This window comes from Babylonia areolata, chromosome 11, assembly GCF_041734735.1.
Source record: "Babylonia areolata isolate BAREFJ2019XMU chromosome 11, ASM4173473v1, whole genome shotgun sequence".
In the NCBI taxonomy this organism is placed as follows: Eukaryota; Metazoa; Mollusca; class Gastropoda; order Neogastropoda; family Buccinidae; genus Babylonia; species Babylonia areolata.
In genome coordinates, this window is record NC_134886.1 from 39487026 (window position 1) to 39505287 (window position 18262).

At 40.8% G+C, this 18262-nt stretch overlaps 1 protein-coding gene across 1 annotated transcript in view; it reads left to right on the top strand.

Annotated features, from left to right (window-relative positions):
* Positions 1–6025, top strand: part of LOC143287244 (uncharacterized) — a 10494-nt gene extending 4469 nt beyond the window's left edge. Inside the window, exons 4-5 of the mRNA XM_076595189.1 lie at positions 1898–3168; positions 3936–6025. Coding sequence (XP_076451304.1) covers positions 1898–3168; positions 3936–4008 — 1344 coding nt within the window. The 3' untranslated portion in view covers positions 4009–6025. The remainder of the gene's footprint in view (positions 1–1897; positions 3169–3935) is intronic.
* The last annotated feature ends 12237 nt before the right edge of the window (positions 6026–18262 follow it).

Genomic DNA, 18262 nt, shown 5'->3' on the forward strand with positions numbered 1-18262 from the left:
GTGTTGGAGGTGGTGGTGGTGGTGGTGGTGTGTGATGTGACCACTGGCACTGTTGTTGGGTGTTGTTGGCTTAGTTGGTGGTGGTGTGTGAATTGATGAAAGATTGATACTTGTGTATTTGTGTCATTGGTAGTGGTGGTGGTGGTGTGGTGGTGTGTGTGTCTGGGTGCTTGCATGTATGTTTCCAAGAATCGAGACATCAAGACTGGTTTGTCGCCTAAACCAAGGTACAGAAATTCACTGTTTGACATCTGCAAAAATTAGAATGAAATGTAGATAAACTAAAAATTGAGTATGTTATGAGTAAGTTAAGGAAGTGTGTGCATTAGAATTTAACCAAGCACACACACACAGACACACAACACAACACAACACAACACAACACACCACACCACACCACACCACACCACACCACACCACACCACACACACACACACACACACACACACATGCAGACATGTATATCTTATTAAAGCATGTAATATAAAAAATTTTTTTAAAAATGTATGTAAATGGACAGCCAGAGAAACTGAAGGCTGGAAAGATGGAGTGAGGGGGAGGAACTGCTGTGGAAAAAGGCAGGTTTTAAAACCACACTTGAAGGAAATGAGTTTAGGGATTTGATGACAATGCGAACGATCCTTAACCATTTCAGCCCTTTAACTCTCTCCATACGAACGGCGAAAGGGACGACGTCAACAGTGTTTCACCCCAATTGCCATCATCAAAATATTGCAAGCGGAAGGCTCTTATACTGAAGAGGTGAATGTTGACAGAGAATACCACAATTCTGATGACGGAAGCTAAAGGTTGGGTCATTCAGACACCCACTGGACATCCGAGGGATCTGTGTAGAGGAGAAGAGAGGACTGGCCGTACTGAGTGAGTTAAGGTCGTCTGCCTGTGCAGCCTTCCCAGCCTGGCATGTTTAGGCCTGGCTGTATCAACAGGAAGGGGTGCTTCACTTCAGGCACAAATTTATAGCAACCGCTCAACCAATAGCTACCGAACTTCACATTGTGACTGAAATGTGGCTTTGACACAAACTGCTGAAGTCTCAAGACAAAGGATGTAACATTATACTTGTAACTTTAGATCAAAAACAGAAATAGTAAAATGTCAGCTTCTGTCAATGTTGAAGGTTATGGGCAATCTACTTGATTGTCTACACTGGTTGCTAATTTCATTTCCTTCACTTTCCCATGAATTATCAAAAGAATCATAAAACAAATCTTCATTATCTGGGTTGAATTCATAATTTCATTGAGCTCTAAACTGCACAGTAAGCCTTTGAAGCTTTACCATATCAATGCGGAAAACCAGATAAAAAACGCACTGTTCATTCGATTTTTGGAGTGAAATTTTGTGTGCCAGTGAGGAAGGAGGTTAAGTTGGAGTTACTTCCCATACATAGCAGTTTAATGCATAATAATTAGCTGACAAACTGGTTTAAATAAACGGGTTTCTTCACCGACAAGCGGAGAATGGTGATCAGCCGCACACGCATATCAGTCAGGTGCAGCATGGAATGAGTTAAGCAACCTTGTTTGAAGGATGTGTTTTTAACACATGATAAATCTTGCTGCTTCCACTTTGTCCACATCCTTTTTGGAGGTGGGGATCCAGCTCCATAGAGCTAAGCCATTTGTTTAGGATTATTAGGTTACAGACTGTCCTGTTTCACATGTATTTTAGTGGGAGGGACTTTGTTGAATGCTTTAGAGAAACCGACCTTGGCTGTGCCCAACTGGCAGTAGTTGTGGTGTCATCTTTACAAGACATACATTGCATGTACCACTTTGTCCACACTGTATTTCTTTCATTTTATTTCAACCAAAGCCACTGGTCAACATCTATGTACAATGAAAAGTGTGCCCACAGTGTGATTCTGTTGCAGCAGCCAGAGCTGATCAAGGGAGACAACACACCAGCTGGTGTGGCTCCAATACCTCACACAGAGTTGCCTCCCTTGCCCAAGCTGTGCCCCTGCAGGTTCAAGCGCCGCGAAAGACAGAGAACTGGTCAGCAACATTCCTCTGCTCCACAGAAAGGCTCCACAGATGTCCCTGGTCCACTGAGAGACTCCACAGATGTCCCTGATCCACTGAGAGGCTCCACAGATGTCCCTGCTCCACAGAGGGGCTCCTCAGATGTCCCTGCTGATCCTAGTCATCCAGGCCAAAGTGATTCTTCCCATGTTCTTTTCAAAGCTAGTGCTGTCATCACCAGTCCTCAGCAAACACTGATCCACTCCAGTTCTACACGGCCAGAACCAGAGCAGAAGGAAACTAGCATCAGTGAGACTGAGTGGGGAGTCCCTGTGTCTTCCAAACCTGAAGGTGGTGGTGCTCCTCGAACCAACTTCAAGCCGACCGCTTCAGCGTCTGGGCTATTTTCAAGGTTTTCATCTGTGTCAGACATGGGTGACGACGTGGATGAGTTTGAGGAAAGCAGTAACCGTCACTTAACAGCGTCCACAAAAGGTGGCCAGCGCAGGTCAGCAGGGGGTAAGTGGCTGGTGCAGAAACGGCCCTCAGACCACCGCCTGGATGCTGGCCAGGCGGCAAAAAAAATGAGATCTTCATCCGCTGCCTGCACGGACATCAGTCAGACCCCTGTCGCAAAGTCCCTCTTCCCGTCTCGAGTTCAGCCTTCACTGTCAAAGGGTAGACCTAGACTGGGTGATAGGTCCCAGCCTCTTATCTCCTCTTTCTCCTCACAGTCCTCCTCCTCCTCTTCCTCTTCCACCCTACCCAGCAGGATGTTGATGACAAGCAGAAAGACCGAGGGGGGTTCCCTTGAAAGCACATCACTTTCCTCATCCCGGGACTCACTTCAGAGGAATACCTTTCTGGACGGCAGAGCACCTGCTGTGGGAAAGCTTGCTTCTTCTTCCAGTTTTGTGGGGAGGCCAAGCAAGGACAGCGGCACAGCAGGCGTGTCTTCTACTGCTCTGTCTCAGAGCAGCTCTGTGTCCAGACCCTTGCTGAGTCAGACAGCCGTGGGAAAGGGAGGGGAGAGCTCAGGGCGCAGAGGTGAGAGTGCCTGCAAGGAAGGAAACAGAAGTGATGATGGTGGTGGTGGTGGTGGTGGTGGTGGAAGTGTTCCGGACGAGCAGGATGGGCGAATAAAGTCGTGTCCCTTGTGCCAGGTGTCTTTTTCTACAGTGTGAGTAGTTGGTGACAAGTGTTTGTTGCTGTACGAAGGTGTTGTCGTGTTTTGGTGTGTGAGTGTGTGTGTGTGTGTGTGTGTGTTTGTGAGTGTGCTTTCTTTGTCTTGCTCATTTCCTTGTGTTTTGTTTTATCAGATTTTTATCATATTAAATGGTTTGTTGTGAAGATGGAATTCTTTTCAGGCAGTTGTTTACTTATGTCTGTGTCTGTCTGTGTGTGCACACATATTTTTCATTTTCCTTCTGTTTATTCTTCTTCATTGCTTTTTTTTCTTCTTCCATTTCATCTCTTGTGTTCATAGCAAGCTGTGACCTTTGTCAGAACAGATTTCTTCCAGCAGAATGTTACCAGTGTAGTCTCTGTATCCGCCATATACACTCTTTTTATCAGGGCATTGAAGTGGTGACAGATGTGTGTGTGTGTGTGTGTGTGTGTGTGTGTGAATGTGTTGGTTTTTTTGTTTGTTTTTTTTTTGTGTGTGTGTGAATGTGTTTTTTCTTTTGTTTGTTTGTTTTGTTCTGATTCTTAAGGCATGACTAGGCGTGTTGGTGTATGTGAAGGTCAGGCATTCTGCTCCTGGTTTTTTTTTGTTTTTTTCTTTTCTTTTTCTTTTTTTTTCTTTTTTTTTTTATGTTGTATTTGTTGTAGTTGCTGCTGGAGAAGATGTGGTGTGGTGTATATTATATAACTGTATATGGATCAGTCTGCATGCTTTGTCACCTTCCTGACGCTGAAACTGATTGATTCTGCGTGTCTTTTCAGGATGTCCCAGCTGGATATTGATGCTCACATCGCCGCCTGCCTCTCTGTGGCTGATGACGACATCGTTTGGTGACTGATGTTTTTCTGGAGGCAGTGGTGCCAACTCACAAAATCAGTCATTTTGTATGAGTACTGGAAAAGTTCAGAACCCAATGCGTATGTGTGTGAATGTGTAGATGTGTGTGTGTCTGCGTCAGTGTGTGTGTGTTTGTGTGTGTGTGATGATGAATGTGATGCAAATATGTTACGTCAGTGAGAACTGGGCCTTCGTTGTCACTCCCTACAACTACAGATCAGACTGTACATCAGTTTAATTGTGTATGTGACCAAGCGCTATGCTTGCTCCAATACTTGCCTCACGCACAAGCTGTATTAGCTTGCCTCACGCACAAGCTGTATTAGCAGACAACAGTTTTCCTTCCTTACCCGCGCCCAGGATTGTGTGACGTCACTCCGCTTACATCATTTTGTCCTTGCCAGACCACCTGCTCGGCCAGTGTCGCATCGCGGTACGTCATTGGCTGAGAAGAAACTTGTGTTTCTGTTCCACCGTAATTAATTAATACCTCTTTTGTCAGATCAGTAAACTACATGTATTATATACTAGCAGAATCATCGCAATTCCATCTTTAAGTCTATTCCATTTATGTTTGCCTACATTAAACTGATTTAACGCAGTTTGTAATTTTCCGCGATGAGCTTGTTAAAACTGACCCTGTTCAGGTGACTTAAATTAAGATTATAAAATAATAAATTCATCTTAAATAACCAACACTTCATTTTATACTCATTATAAAGTAGGTGTTGAGCTCTTTCTTTTGCAACTTATCCTGCGTAAATCGGTTCAGGAATCATTTAGAAATCTGTCACTGAACACCTTGTAGATAGCACAGTTGTCATCGGATTTTCCGTGATTAGTGACGATCTGCTTGCAGCACACGTGACAGCCTTTGCGGTCCGCTAAACTTGCATAAATTGGCACAGTGAGTGATGAGTGGTCATTTCATACCTGGTCAGTCATCTGACCAGAGCTCTCTCTCTCTCTCTCTTGCTGTGTCGCGAGCAGTGTGTTGTGTCGTGTGTGTGCCCACAACGGCTGACACCTCGCTACGTATTGCTGTAAGTACTAGTGTGTAGAATGTGTTGCTTTGTAAATTGTATTATTCGACACATTACTTGTGTTCATATGAGTATGTTCAGTTATTGCGTTGTTTAGTTAATTCTTTGTTCAGTTATTGCTTTGACATGTTAGTCACAACTCGGCTATGATTGATCTAAATAATTGCCATGTCGTCATATGCTTGGAGCAGTGTTCCATTTGATTCTTCATAACGTCACAGTCAGTGACATCTCTGGACAGATAGTTTGTTCCAGAATGTTCTAGTGAGTGCATAAAGTTCCTTCACCACTTAATGGTTAAGCCATGATGGTTCTTCACTTACTATCTGGTCTATCAGTTTGCCAGTATTATATCTAAGCCACTGATTATCTATCTTGTTTGTTATTCAGGTATTATTTTTCATGCTAATATCAGTTGTACTGCTACAGTGCGCTCAGTACTCTAAGATGTGTGTAGTATTCTGCTGTTGTGATTACAAGATAGTGTTGGATATCAGTTATTGGTTAAAGCCACCTGGTATGTATCAGTCTGTTAATTGTAATTTAGTTGTCAATGCTCTCTCCTATACGGCTCACTCCAGTATAGTGCAACATGATACACTGATTCATTTGAGTCACTTTGACACAGTATAAGCTTTACCTAATCTATACTGACAGTGTACTTTCACCAAGTCGGCATCACTTCAATCACTTTAACTGCGCTATTTAAATGTATTAGAAATGTCATTTGACGTCAGCGTTTGGTCTTCACACATATGTATTATGTTGTTGCGTATCCCAAACCCGAGTGATAGTCTTTCCATGTAATATGTATACATGTGCTTTACTATTCACTTGTGCCGACATGTTGTGCTTATGACATTTATTTGTGTCATTCCAGGCACTGTCTTCTCATTACTTCTCAGTCTTCTCTTCTTAGTTTTCTCTTTTTATGTTCTTATAACTATTGTAAATAAAACAATAGAAAAACCCATTTGTGACTGGCCTCTATATGTTCCTGGCCTGTGCGTGGGATCTTGTCTATCCTTCAATTAATCATATTTTGTTAAGTCTTTTGTGCCGTACCCTTGAATAACCACTCGGTACACGGCTACATGTACATAAATGCACTCATAAAAATGGTTCAGGAACAGGCAGCATTGTGGTGTGCGTGTTTTGGTGTATGTGTGTGTGTGTGTGTGTGTGCATAATGAATGCAATGCAAATATGTTGTGTATGTGAGGCCTGGGCTTTTATTGCCACTCTCTACAGTGTAACTACTGTACATAGTTTAATCCTGTACACGCAGGTACTTGCGAAGATGGTACAGGTTTAGGTAGAATTGAAAGTCCAACAATCATCACTCTGTGAAATGACTTTGAATACTTGTTTTTGTTTTAATCAGACTGTGTTCGCATGGTCCATGTCAAACTGGCATGGGAGATGTGATAATTGCTCAAATGTTAAGTTAAGGACAGACACGGTAGTGAAATTTTGACCAAAATCATGATTTTTTGTGATTTTCATTTTTTCGCATAATTTGCTTCTTCAGCATCTAATCTTTATAGTCCGTTTCACCTGGGTACTATATTCACCTAAATAAAGCTTCAAACAGCATCAACATGTGTGATTTCTTGTGAGTACCAAGCACATCTCCTTCTTTTCCTGTTTTCTCAGTTTTGTGTTTTGTCCTCGTAATACGATTTTTCAAAATGCTAATGCTCAAAAACTTTAAAAGATAACATGTTCAAACTTGGTACTTTCTTTCTTTGTGTATTCATCTTTATTATAGTGCAGTGGGTTGTATAGTACTAGTAAAAGAATGAATATACAGTCATTTGAAAAAAAAAATATGTCAAGGAATTTATACACATTTCAACAAAAAAATAATAATAAATGTATTTATTCAAATTCCAAAATACCACTGCACTATAATAAAGAACAAATACAAATAAATCAAATAAAACAAACAGAAATAACATATCTATAAAGGTATCGAAGTTATAAGCTTTTAATTTTTTTTTTGTTTGTTGGCCATTTTGGATTCGTTTCCATGGAAACCATCATGATAAATTGCACAAAATGACCTTTTTAGACATGTTTAGTCCAATATCTTTGCATACCATGTCACAGAAAGCCATAAACTTCAAGTTTATTTCATACGTTTTTGTACTACCGTGTCTGGCCTTAAACATAGAGTTAGTTCTCTTTGGAAATGATGAAATTACAAACACAGATGGAACTTTCAGCGATATTATTCTTTTTGCAAAATATTTTGTTTATAAATGCAGAATGAATAAGATTAAACCATGCATGGAGCACTTTCTGAATGATTTTAGAAATAGTTATAAAATAGAAAGATACATGCATTCAATGGAAATGTTAAGCATGGTATTTACAAGAAAATGGTGTCCATATATAAAATTTCTTGAAAACTAGAACCCATAACAAAATACAATGAAAGATCAAAATGCACAACATATACTGATATACTTGAAGTGAAGATATATGTGAATGTGTAAGTATGCAAGTATGTAAATGTATTTGTATGTGTATTTATGTGCACTTATGTGTCAGTAGTAATAATGTCTAATATGACTCTGTAATGGGTGTTTTATGTATTTATGTATGGATAACTAGAGGAAATGAGTTTATACATCAGATATTCCATATATTATGTTGTTTTTAGAAAACAATATAATTATGGAGTGTGTTCTTTTCACACTATGTTAGAAAAGCAAAGTGTCCTTAATTCTATGCTGATGCTAAGTATATTTGTTATCAAATTGCACTGTTATCAACACATTATGAAATTGTGTCCACCTTGACCAAGTTGATTCTTTTTTTAATTAATAAATAAATTAAAAACTGGCATGGGAGGTTACTAGTAACTGATTCAAGAGAAACCATGGATTGTTTCCCTTTGTCTTTGCTTTGTGGGTAAGGTTGGGTATAAAACCCTGTTTTTCAAATCTCTCTCTTTCTCTCTCGCTCTCTTGTGTGTTAGTATTTTGACAAATCTGGCATCAACTGATTCATAACAATGAAAAATATATTCAAAACAGCCAAAATGACAGTGGCAGTAATTACAGGAACCATCAGAAAGTCTTGAATCCTCATGTGCAAACTTGATACACATGCATACGTCTTTCCACTTTAAGTGATATTAGAAGGAAAAAGACAAAAAGGAGAGGGGACGGGGGGGTTGGGGGGGGGGCAGTGGGAGAAGAATGTGTGTGGTGGGGAAGAGACAGAAAGTTGGAGAAAAAAAATGAAAGAGAGATATAATAGAAGGAAGCACTAACATCAAACAACTATAACAAATGTCCTATTTGGACTATGCAGCAAACCATCAGCAATAACAAAAAAAAAACATATTGAAATTAATTGCTTTATACATATGTATGTCTTGATTTAGTTTATGTATGTTCGCTTCCAATGCCAAAAGAAAAATCCATCTTTGAACATTATATCTCAGAATGAAGGTGTATCAATGTGGCATAAAAAATCACTGAGGAGGTGATTTATTGTGATGATGAGAAAAAAAAAAATGTTAACCGAAAGACAGAATTTAAAAAAAAGAAAGATTGAAAAAAAAAAAAAAAAAAGTTTTGGGTCTTTCCAGTATGCTGGACTATTAGGCATCTGCTCCCTGCCCCCATCCCCCCACCACACCCCCACACCCAGACACCTTTTTTTTTCTTTTCTTTTTCTTTTTTCAAGCAGATGTAATTAGTGTAGTGGAACAATCTGCATGCTTCGATGGCTCATTGAAACTGAAACTGAAAGTTGTGCCTTCAATGTCCTTTTGTCATAAGGTATGGAGGGGGTTGGGGCCAGGAGGGTGTGTGTGGGGGGGGATGGGGGGGGAGGGGTGGGGGGGGGGGAGTCATGCTGTTTTACACTTACAGCATCTTGCTTGATTTACAATGTGCCAGATGCTTCATCCAAATGTTATGAAAGTTTCAAATTCATATCCACAGAGGATTGATTTATCAAGAGGATTTTCAAAAGAAATTATTTCACACAACTGTTGCCATGATATAATATATTTAACAAGGTATTTTTGTTTGTTCTTTTAGGTGTTCAAAGCCTTGAAGAACAGTTCCACTTTGTTTCAGATTTCTTTTAACTTAAATGTTCACTGTTTCAGAGTGGTTTTGAGAAGTTAACTTTGGTTTATTCAAGCATGCAAATTCATGCAGAAATACTATCCTGAACAATCCTCTCTTTCTTTCTTTTTTTTTCTTTCTTGCTTTCTTTTTTCTTTTCTTTTTTTCTTTTTCTTTTTTTTTTCAAGTAGTTTTTGTTTGTTTACACATAGCAACTGACCAGACATACTAGCTTAGTACATACAAACTTTATCCAAAATATTTCAAAAAGTTACATTTCATTCACTTTATTTACTTTTGTTATGAATATAGGTCTGTCCGTCTGTGGTACCGCTTATTTCTGCACCGCTTGGTGTGGGAGACATCAATATTAATGCCCTGCCCATTCTTGCAGAGCCCAAGACATACATAATTATGTCCTTTTGTTGTAACTTTGTAGCAACAACCCTGCTTTTCATTTCTTTTCTCTTTTCTTGTGTGTGTGTATTTACTTTTTTTTACTATTACACATGGCAGGGTAACATTGACGTTGCAAGTAAAGTATGACAGATAAAATGACACTGATCTTGCATGTATGAAGTGTGTTTATGTGGCAAGGTAACACTTATCTTGCATGTAAGGTGGCTGTCTACATGGCAAAGTTTCGCTGATCTTGCATGTAAAGTGTGGCCGTCTATATGGCAAGGTTATTCTGATTTTACGTGTAAAGGGTAGCGGTCTGTGTGGCAAGGTTACTCTTATCTTGCGTGTAAAGTGGGGCTGTCTATATGGCAAGGTTTCACTGATCTTGCATGTATAGCGGGGCTGTCTACATAACAAGGTTACTCTGATGTTGCATGTAAAGTGTGGCTGTCTACCTGGCAAGGTTACTCTGATGTTGCATGTAAAGTGCGGCTGTCTACATGGAAAGGTTACTCTGATCTTGCATGTATGAAGTGTGCTTATGTGGCAAGGTAACACTTATCTTGCATGTAAAACGGCTGTCTACATGGCAAAATTACTCTAATCTTGCAAGTAAAGTAGGGGTTACTGTGATCTTGCATGTAAAGTGTATGTCTATGTGACAAGGTTACTCTGAGTCTGATCTTGCATGTAAAGTGGAGCTATGTGACAGGAAACAGCGGTCTTGCTTGAAAAGTGTAGCTGTCTATGTTGTAAGGAAACTAGTCAAGTCTTGTGCGAAAAGTGTGGCTGCCTGTTGCAAGGAAACAGCAGTTTTGCATGTAAAGTGTGGCCGTCTATGTTGCAAGGAAATTAGTCAAGTCTTGCACGTTAAGTGTGGCTATGTGGAAAAGTAGCGAGTCTTTCATGTTAATTGTGGCTGTCAAGGTATCAGTGATCTTGCATGTAAAGAGTGGCTGTTTACATGGATAGGTAACAACAGTCTTGCATGTAAAGAATGGCTGTCTACATGGATAGGTAACTACAGTCTTGCATGTAAAGAGTGGCTGTCTACATGGATAGGTAACTACAGTCTTGCATGTAAAGAGTGGCTGTCTACATGGATATGTAACTACAGTCTTGCATGTAAAGAGTGGCTGTCTACATGGATAGGTAACTACGGTCTTGCATGTGAAGAGTGGCTGTCTACATGGATATGTAACTACGGTCTTGCATGTGAAGAGTGGCTGTCTACATGGATAGATTAAAACGACCTTGCATGTATAGAGTGGCTGTCTATATAAATGGGTAACACTATCTTGGATGTAAAATGCAGCAGTCTGTATGGCAAGGTGTCAATGATTTTGCATGTTAAGTATGGCTACATGGCATTCTTATTCTGATGTTGCATGTTAAGTGTGGCTGTCTACAAGGCAAGGTAACAATGATCTTGCATCAGGAACGATATAGATGTACAATATAGCATAGTAATTCCTGAACTCCTTGAACACATTAAGGAACACATCAAAATGCAAACAGTTTGACTGATTCGACACACCTTTTCACTTTTGCTGCTGCTCTTGTATTCCATTTACCCCTCCATCTGTGTTTATTATTCACCTTAACCTTACCCAGTCTGTGTCTGCAATGTGAGATAAAGTGATATGAGAAACCAAGTAGTTTGCTTGCTGTTGTATGTATTTGCAGAGTTAAGGACTGCACAACACATGCCTGCACGCATGAACACACACACACACACACACACACTGTGAAGAAATGGTATGCATGGGAGCATGAGCATGTTGACAAGTATCTGCACTGCACACACCACTTCTCTCGGTCTAACCTGGAGAATGCACACACAGAGAATAGAAAACAAAAACAGAAAACAGGTGTATTATTCACAGCTTTACTTCTCACAATAGCATTAGCTGCTAGCAGAAGCACCTACTGAAGTCACATAATCACGTTTGAAACAAATTTGCACAAGAATGACACAAATGTCCACAAAATAAAAACAATAAAATGCAGAACCTGATTTTGTTCTCACTGACCTAGTAGTTTTACGTATTTCAACAGCGGGGAGAGAGAAAAAGAAAAAAAATCCACAAAAATGGGGAAAGGATGGTGAAATAAAGAAATCTGCACAAGATAAGAACAGAAAAAAAAATTTTTTAAAAAGAAAAGAAAAAGAAATGGTGGTGTTATTATAATGGATCAAACGAGTACTACCAGTGTTGTACTACAAAAGTGATGAAAGTGGTGGGCACAGAAAGGAAAGGAGTGAAAAACCGAATGATGAGAGACAAATAGTATTGTTACCCCAAGTCATGCAAGTGTTGCGTGTCTACACTCTCCTGCCCTGTAAACTGGGACAGGCATTACCAGGGGATGGGGGAAGAGAGGGAGGGGTCGGGGGGGTTCTGGAAGGTAGGGACAGGGGGAAGGGGAGGAGGTTCTCACCTCATACTCCACCAACACACACTCCCCCCACCCACCCTACCCCTACACACACCTTCAAGAACCCCACCCCCACCCCACACCCCCACCCACCCACACACAGTCTCGTGTAAAACCTTGTTGCGTGAGATGTGTCAAGTGACAACTACAACAACTGCTGGCTTTTTTTTTTTCCTCCTGTGCATCAAGAACAACAAGGTTCCTACAGCAACACACACAACCATCAGGCCTCCTTCCAGCGTGTTGTTCTGGGCGCACTGCACTATTTATTTATTTATTTATGACACCAAGCAGAGAGACAACACCGAGCCCATCAATGACATCACCATTTTCACTTCACTCCCACCTGCTACTGCTAGCCACTTCCGATGGAATGCATGGAGAGGTGAGGACTGATCAACTGAATCAACTGTGTGTGTGTGGACACATACAACAACAGTCTCCCGGTTGTAGTTCAAACACTTTTGTACAGACATAGTCTCACGGTGTACTTCTGATTTTTTTTTTTTTTTTTCCCCTAGACAACAGCCCAGAAAAATGGGGGAAGGAAGAAATTACTAGTTTTAACAAAGCATAACGCAACAGATTGTTCATTGAAATCCCTACATTTCTAAAGGCAAAATAAAAAGTCAGCTGAAACAATAATGCCAAAAAAAAAAAACCCAAAAAAAAGAACAGGGAAAAAAAGTACAGGGACAAAATGTTAAAAGAGAAAGGGGAAATTTATATAAAGATGTGTTTCTAAGACCACCCCTATTCCATCACCATGACATGACCTCAACAAGACAAGACATTCAGCCCTATCACAGCACAGGCAGACAGCCACACATCGCCATGGACATCACATCATCAGTTGGCCATCTTCAACACTCCTAACTCAGTACTACCACTGCTGCTCACACTGCCACCTCATGGCTTTCTGGGTTGTCCTGGCACACAAACTACTCCCATAACTTGCAAGCCAATTATTACGCTTGCCTTCACAGTTGAATATTTGCCTTGGGACAAGGAGTTGCTCCTTGACACACAGATGGGGCTGTGGCTCAACCGTGTCTCTCTCACCACCTGCAAGTCAGTTTGGTTCCCAACTTTCCTCTTGGACAGAACATTTGTGCAGTTCACTACAAATCTGACATGTTCTGCTTTTTTTCCCTTGGAAAAAAAATTAAAAAACAGGACTGAAAAAAAAAACATCACCCTCATGTTTACTCTTTGGAGAGAAAACCAATGCACAATGCAAAAGCTGACTGATTAAACACATTGATACTTAGTTTCTCCTGGAAAATACCTTTAAATCAAATGCTAGGTTTCAAAACAATTATAAAAAAACAAAAAAAAAACCAGTGACATTCCATAAAGTCTTGACAAGGAGCCAAGAGAATCACTCGTGGTGATACTAACAGTATGTCCATGTCTTTCTTTCTTCAATCTGAAACCCCTTTTCGCCTGGAAACAAGCACTACTGAGCAATAGCATGCGGCTTCCAGTTTGAAAACAGTCTCTCCTGTCGACTTAGGTGTTATCTAATATCACAGTCTTCAACAACAGCAAAGTAATGCCTGCTTTAACAGTCCATGTACAACGCTTAACAGCTTCTCAACTTCATCACACCTACCTGCGTCCCATCTGTACTAAACAGTCAGCTGACCATATTTCTGTACTACTGCCTGCAGCCTGTGCTAAATACTTGTTGGCGTCTATTGACAGTTCAGTGAGAATGACCCGATGTTTTCTACCACCTAACTTCACTTCCAAATTATACCGCTGGCTACTAGGTCAGACCATTTGCTGGCTGGGCTGACAAATACACCCAGAACAATGTACCAGCACAGGAAAGAAGTCGACCTAGCTAGAAATACCTGGGAGGGAGGGAGAAGAGGGAAAAATACATGTGATGGAGTGGACTGCACCTCATGATGTCCCGAACAGAGGCAGCACTGAACAAGCTATAAACCAGTGATCCCAACTCTCCAGTGCGTCATAGCTGGCTGGCAGCAAGTCCATACAAAGATTTCCCTATCATACGTGAACAATACAATGTGAGGCAGACCAAACGTTAATCCATGTATCATACAACATATCAATATACACATCAATATATTTTTTTAAGTTTCAAAATACAAATCTGCCATTTTTTTAAGCTCACAAAATAAGATATTAAATAATAATGCACATCAACAAAAAAAAAAAAAAAAAAAAAAGTTTTCGCTTCAAGATAACACATTACACAAAAGCTTTTTTCTGTAAAAGTCATACAGGATAGAACTTGAATAACTAATGATAATTCTTTATTTTATATTAAAAAAAATTAATAATAATAATAATAAAAAGACAATAATAATAATACCAAATAGATTTTTGAAATTTTCAAGGATAAGTCAGAGAATAAGGAACACTGCAAAGACACTCCAAACTGCACCAAGCTCTTACACTGTATAATATATATATAATTTTTTTTTTTTTTATAAATAAAAAAAATAAAAAACCTGATAAAATGAAACTAGACTACATTAACGGAAGAAAATCCCTTCTTCACGGAGTATATCAGAGATGAAATCTACCTCCGATATGCTACACAAACTGGGCTCTGTTGTTACTAGTACCTAGAAAGAAAGAGAAAGACACTAAGCTATGCACTAGGTTGCCATGTGCCCCCTCCCTTACCCTTCTCCTCCTTTCCCCCCACACACCCCATTTCACATCATGAAGGGTCAGGGTGCAGGATACAGTCCTTCCACGTCATCCAACCCCAGCACTCACCCCTCACACCCACACTCCTCCACAGCAAACCATTTCTCTCCGTCCTCTTGTCTTCCGCAGTTTGTAGAATAGAATTTACCTGAGCCAGCTGTCATCTGTCAACAGCATTACCATTCCATTCCTTGGAAGATCAGTCATCATGCCCTATGCCGTTAAATAAAAATTTATAATATTAAAAAAATAAAGGGGGTCCACACACAAAATGGTAAGAAATAAAATCTGCATTCAATGGCTTTTTGATTCTGCTTGCTGATTTAAAGAGAAAAAAAAAACCATCAAAGACTAAAAACAGACATGTGATGGAATGAAAGATGTCCAAGTATGAATGAAAATGACGCATAATCAATGACAAACTTTTATGGCAGTGCTCCTCAAATGACTTGATGAAGAAACATCACTTTTTTTTCTTTAACCGCACACAGCTGACAGAGAGAAACAGGGACTGAAAAAGAACCTAGAACTGGAGCAGTGCTATCACTGATTGCCCATGATCTACCTCTTGAACACCACTGGGGCCAGTTCCCTTTCTCCACATTATCACACGGCCTGCCCCAAGTTCCTACCATGGCTCTTTGTAAATATGTGCAGCTTCCCAGATTTAGTCCCCACCCCCACCCCCACCCCCACCCACATCCTACCCCACCCCTGTCCTCAGTTTTTTCTTTACCAAATCTCTCTAAAGCTGACAGAGCAGAACACAGAGAAAACCACAGAATGACGGGTGAGTGAAAAGAATATCCCTGCCGCTGCCTCTGCTAACTTGATGGAAAGTTGTCTTTGGAACAGCCCCACAGCTCTGGCGTTCACTGGCATCATTTCCCTACCCTCATCCCTTGTTCTTTTTCACCTACCTTAACCCCACCCACCCCAAACACACACCCCCACACCCCCTCTCTCTCTTCCAACCCCCCAACCCAACGACTCCCTCTCAACATCTGTTGGTGGATGAAGAGAAGGAGACATGTTGCCTCTAACATACCTCTTCCTCCAATCTTGTTTTTAATCTGTCAAAGCTATAAAATAAGCTGTAAAATACCCTTGGATGTACACTCTACTTTTCTTCAACCCTCCTCCCTCCCACCTTTTTCAACCCACTTTATTCTCCACTGCTCATCAACAGACCCACTACAACTGCACAGTGACAACCTCTCAAAGACTGGGTTTGAAGTTTGCACGCTATGTGAGGCCAGTCCTTCACAACACAAAACAGTCCAATGATGACACTCTGAAACAATGGCTTTTGAGCTGTGAACAACAGCCAATATCATGTACACTGGAAACACACTTTGTAATAGTAAATACTAATGAACTGATGTGAGAAAAATATTCACAAATATGAAATATGCCATATATTATAATGTACCTAAAACTCATGTTGCCATACTGAACGGTACTGGCACAAAGGATTACAAAAAAAAAAAAAAAAAAAAAAAAAAAGTCCTGAAGCTTGTACAGACCAGTCCAACACAATATTGCCCTATTTATAGTCAGCCAGAAAAAACACACCGTTTCAAAGCGCAGACAACACAAGTGCTCACATTGTAAGATCAATACATATATGTATATGACCAACATCCCCCTCTTCCCCCCACATCTTCCACCAACCATGCGCTCTCTGCTCATCCACATGGAGGGGCTCCGCACCAAAGGGGGGGTGGGGCGGGGCAGGGTGGGGGTGGGAAAGTCAACACAAATCTCCACTATACACATCTGTACAACATGCCGCAGCGACAGTGCATTGGAAGTGACGGCGGTGGTGTGCTAGAACCACCTCCACCCAATCCCACCCACCCCCCCCCCACACACACATTTCCCCTCCCACCAAATCCACCCACATTCCAATGCACAGTATACCCCCCCCACCCCCACCCTCCCCCCAACCAACCCCCATGTGTCAAGCATAAACATAAATCACCAATTTAATCCTCACTCTGCTCTAAAGAAAGAACTGGGGAGTGGAGGATTCACAGAAAAAGGAAAAAAAAAAAATCAAAAGAAAGAAAAAAGAAAACGAGTATCCATTGACATCTGACCAAACGGTGTATTTCCAATTCCACCTTGTGCTTGTATACATCATCCGACATGTACTGTACTCATGACAGCCTCCATAAATAAACCACAACTTATGACATGAAGCTCTGTAAATGAAAACCGGGCACAACCATAGCACTGATTTTTTTAATTTCATTTTTTTTTTAGTAGTAGTAGTTACTGTACAAGACCAAAACAGGAAAAAAAAAAAAAAAAAAAAAAAAAAAAAAAAGCTCCTGTACATCTCACTCGGCCACAAAATGTCAGTATGTGTGTGTCTCCCCACTGCCCTTTCGCTGTGACTGACAGTAAGTTTGCCGAGCCTCCCTATGCAGACGATGCTGCACTGTCAGCGTACATCCACAGGGACACGCTTTTCACTTCTCTCTACATACTGGGTTTTTTTTTTCACTTCTCTCCACACACCGAGCATTGATGAAATATGTACAACAGCCTTTCTTCCACCCAGTCACAGAAAGCATCAAATATGTACAACTAACCAGGACATTTTCACATCACAAAAGAGATCTAAGCAGTCGCTTATTCCTGCTTAGGGGGCAGGTCGTCACTTTAGCAAACCACATCTGTACACACAGTTCTAGGACCACCAACAGCGCAATATACATACATGCATACACACTTTCAACACCGCATACAGCACTTTACATAAGTACTATTTCAGTCCACTGTACATAAATGCTTTCCTTTCTCAGCATCATCAGCCTTACTTACATGACAACATTTGCAACAAATCATCCTATGTCATGAATGCTTTCGCCATCACCATCACCACCACCACTGAACACACACACACACACACACACAAGTTCACTATCACCACACTCAACTCAAACTGTCAGCACACACACACACACACACACACACACACACACCAGCACATTCATAAAGTTTTACTGTACAAACACATGCCCCATGCCACAGCCATAAGCAGTTACTACTGCACACAGTTCTGTTCCAGATTACCCAATCATCACATATACAAGTAAAGTACACCAACTCTGCCACAAACACACATGAAAACCTACAACACTGCCACAGACACACATGAAAACCTACAACACTGCCACAGACACACACTCATAAAAACCACAAACCACCACAAACAAAACAAAAAAAACAAACCACTGAGCACACTGCAACAATCACACAAATCTATTCACTTTGAACACCACACACACACACACACACACACACACACACAAACATGAAGAGCTGCAATCATTCACACACATACACACTATCACACACACACATGCCCACTGACACTGGAGCTCTCATGCCGAAGCTATCTTGGTATCTAGACAAGACCTGACAAGCACAGACCCCTTGCTCACACCACTCTCACAGCCCCACAGAACAGACAGAAAGCAGGAGGAAACCCCACCCAGTGTCATGGTATCTTGCACCACACACACACACACATCACCACCACTCTTCCCCAAATCAGCTTCACACTTCCACTGT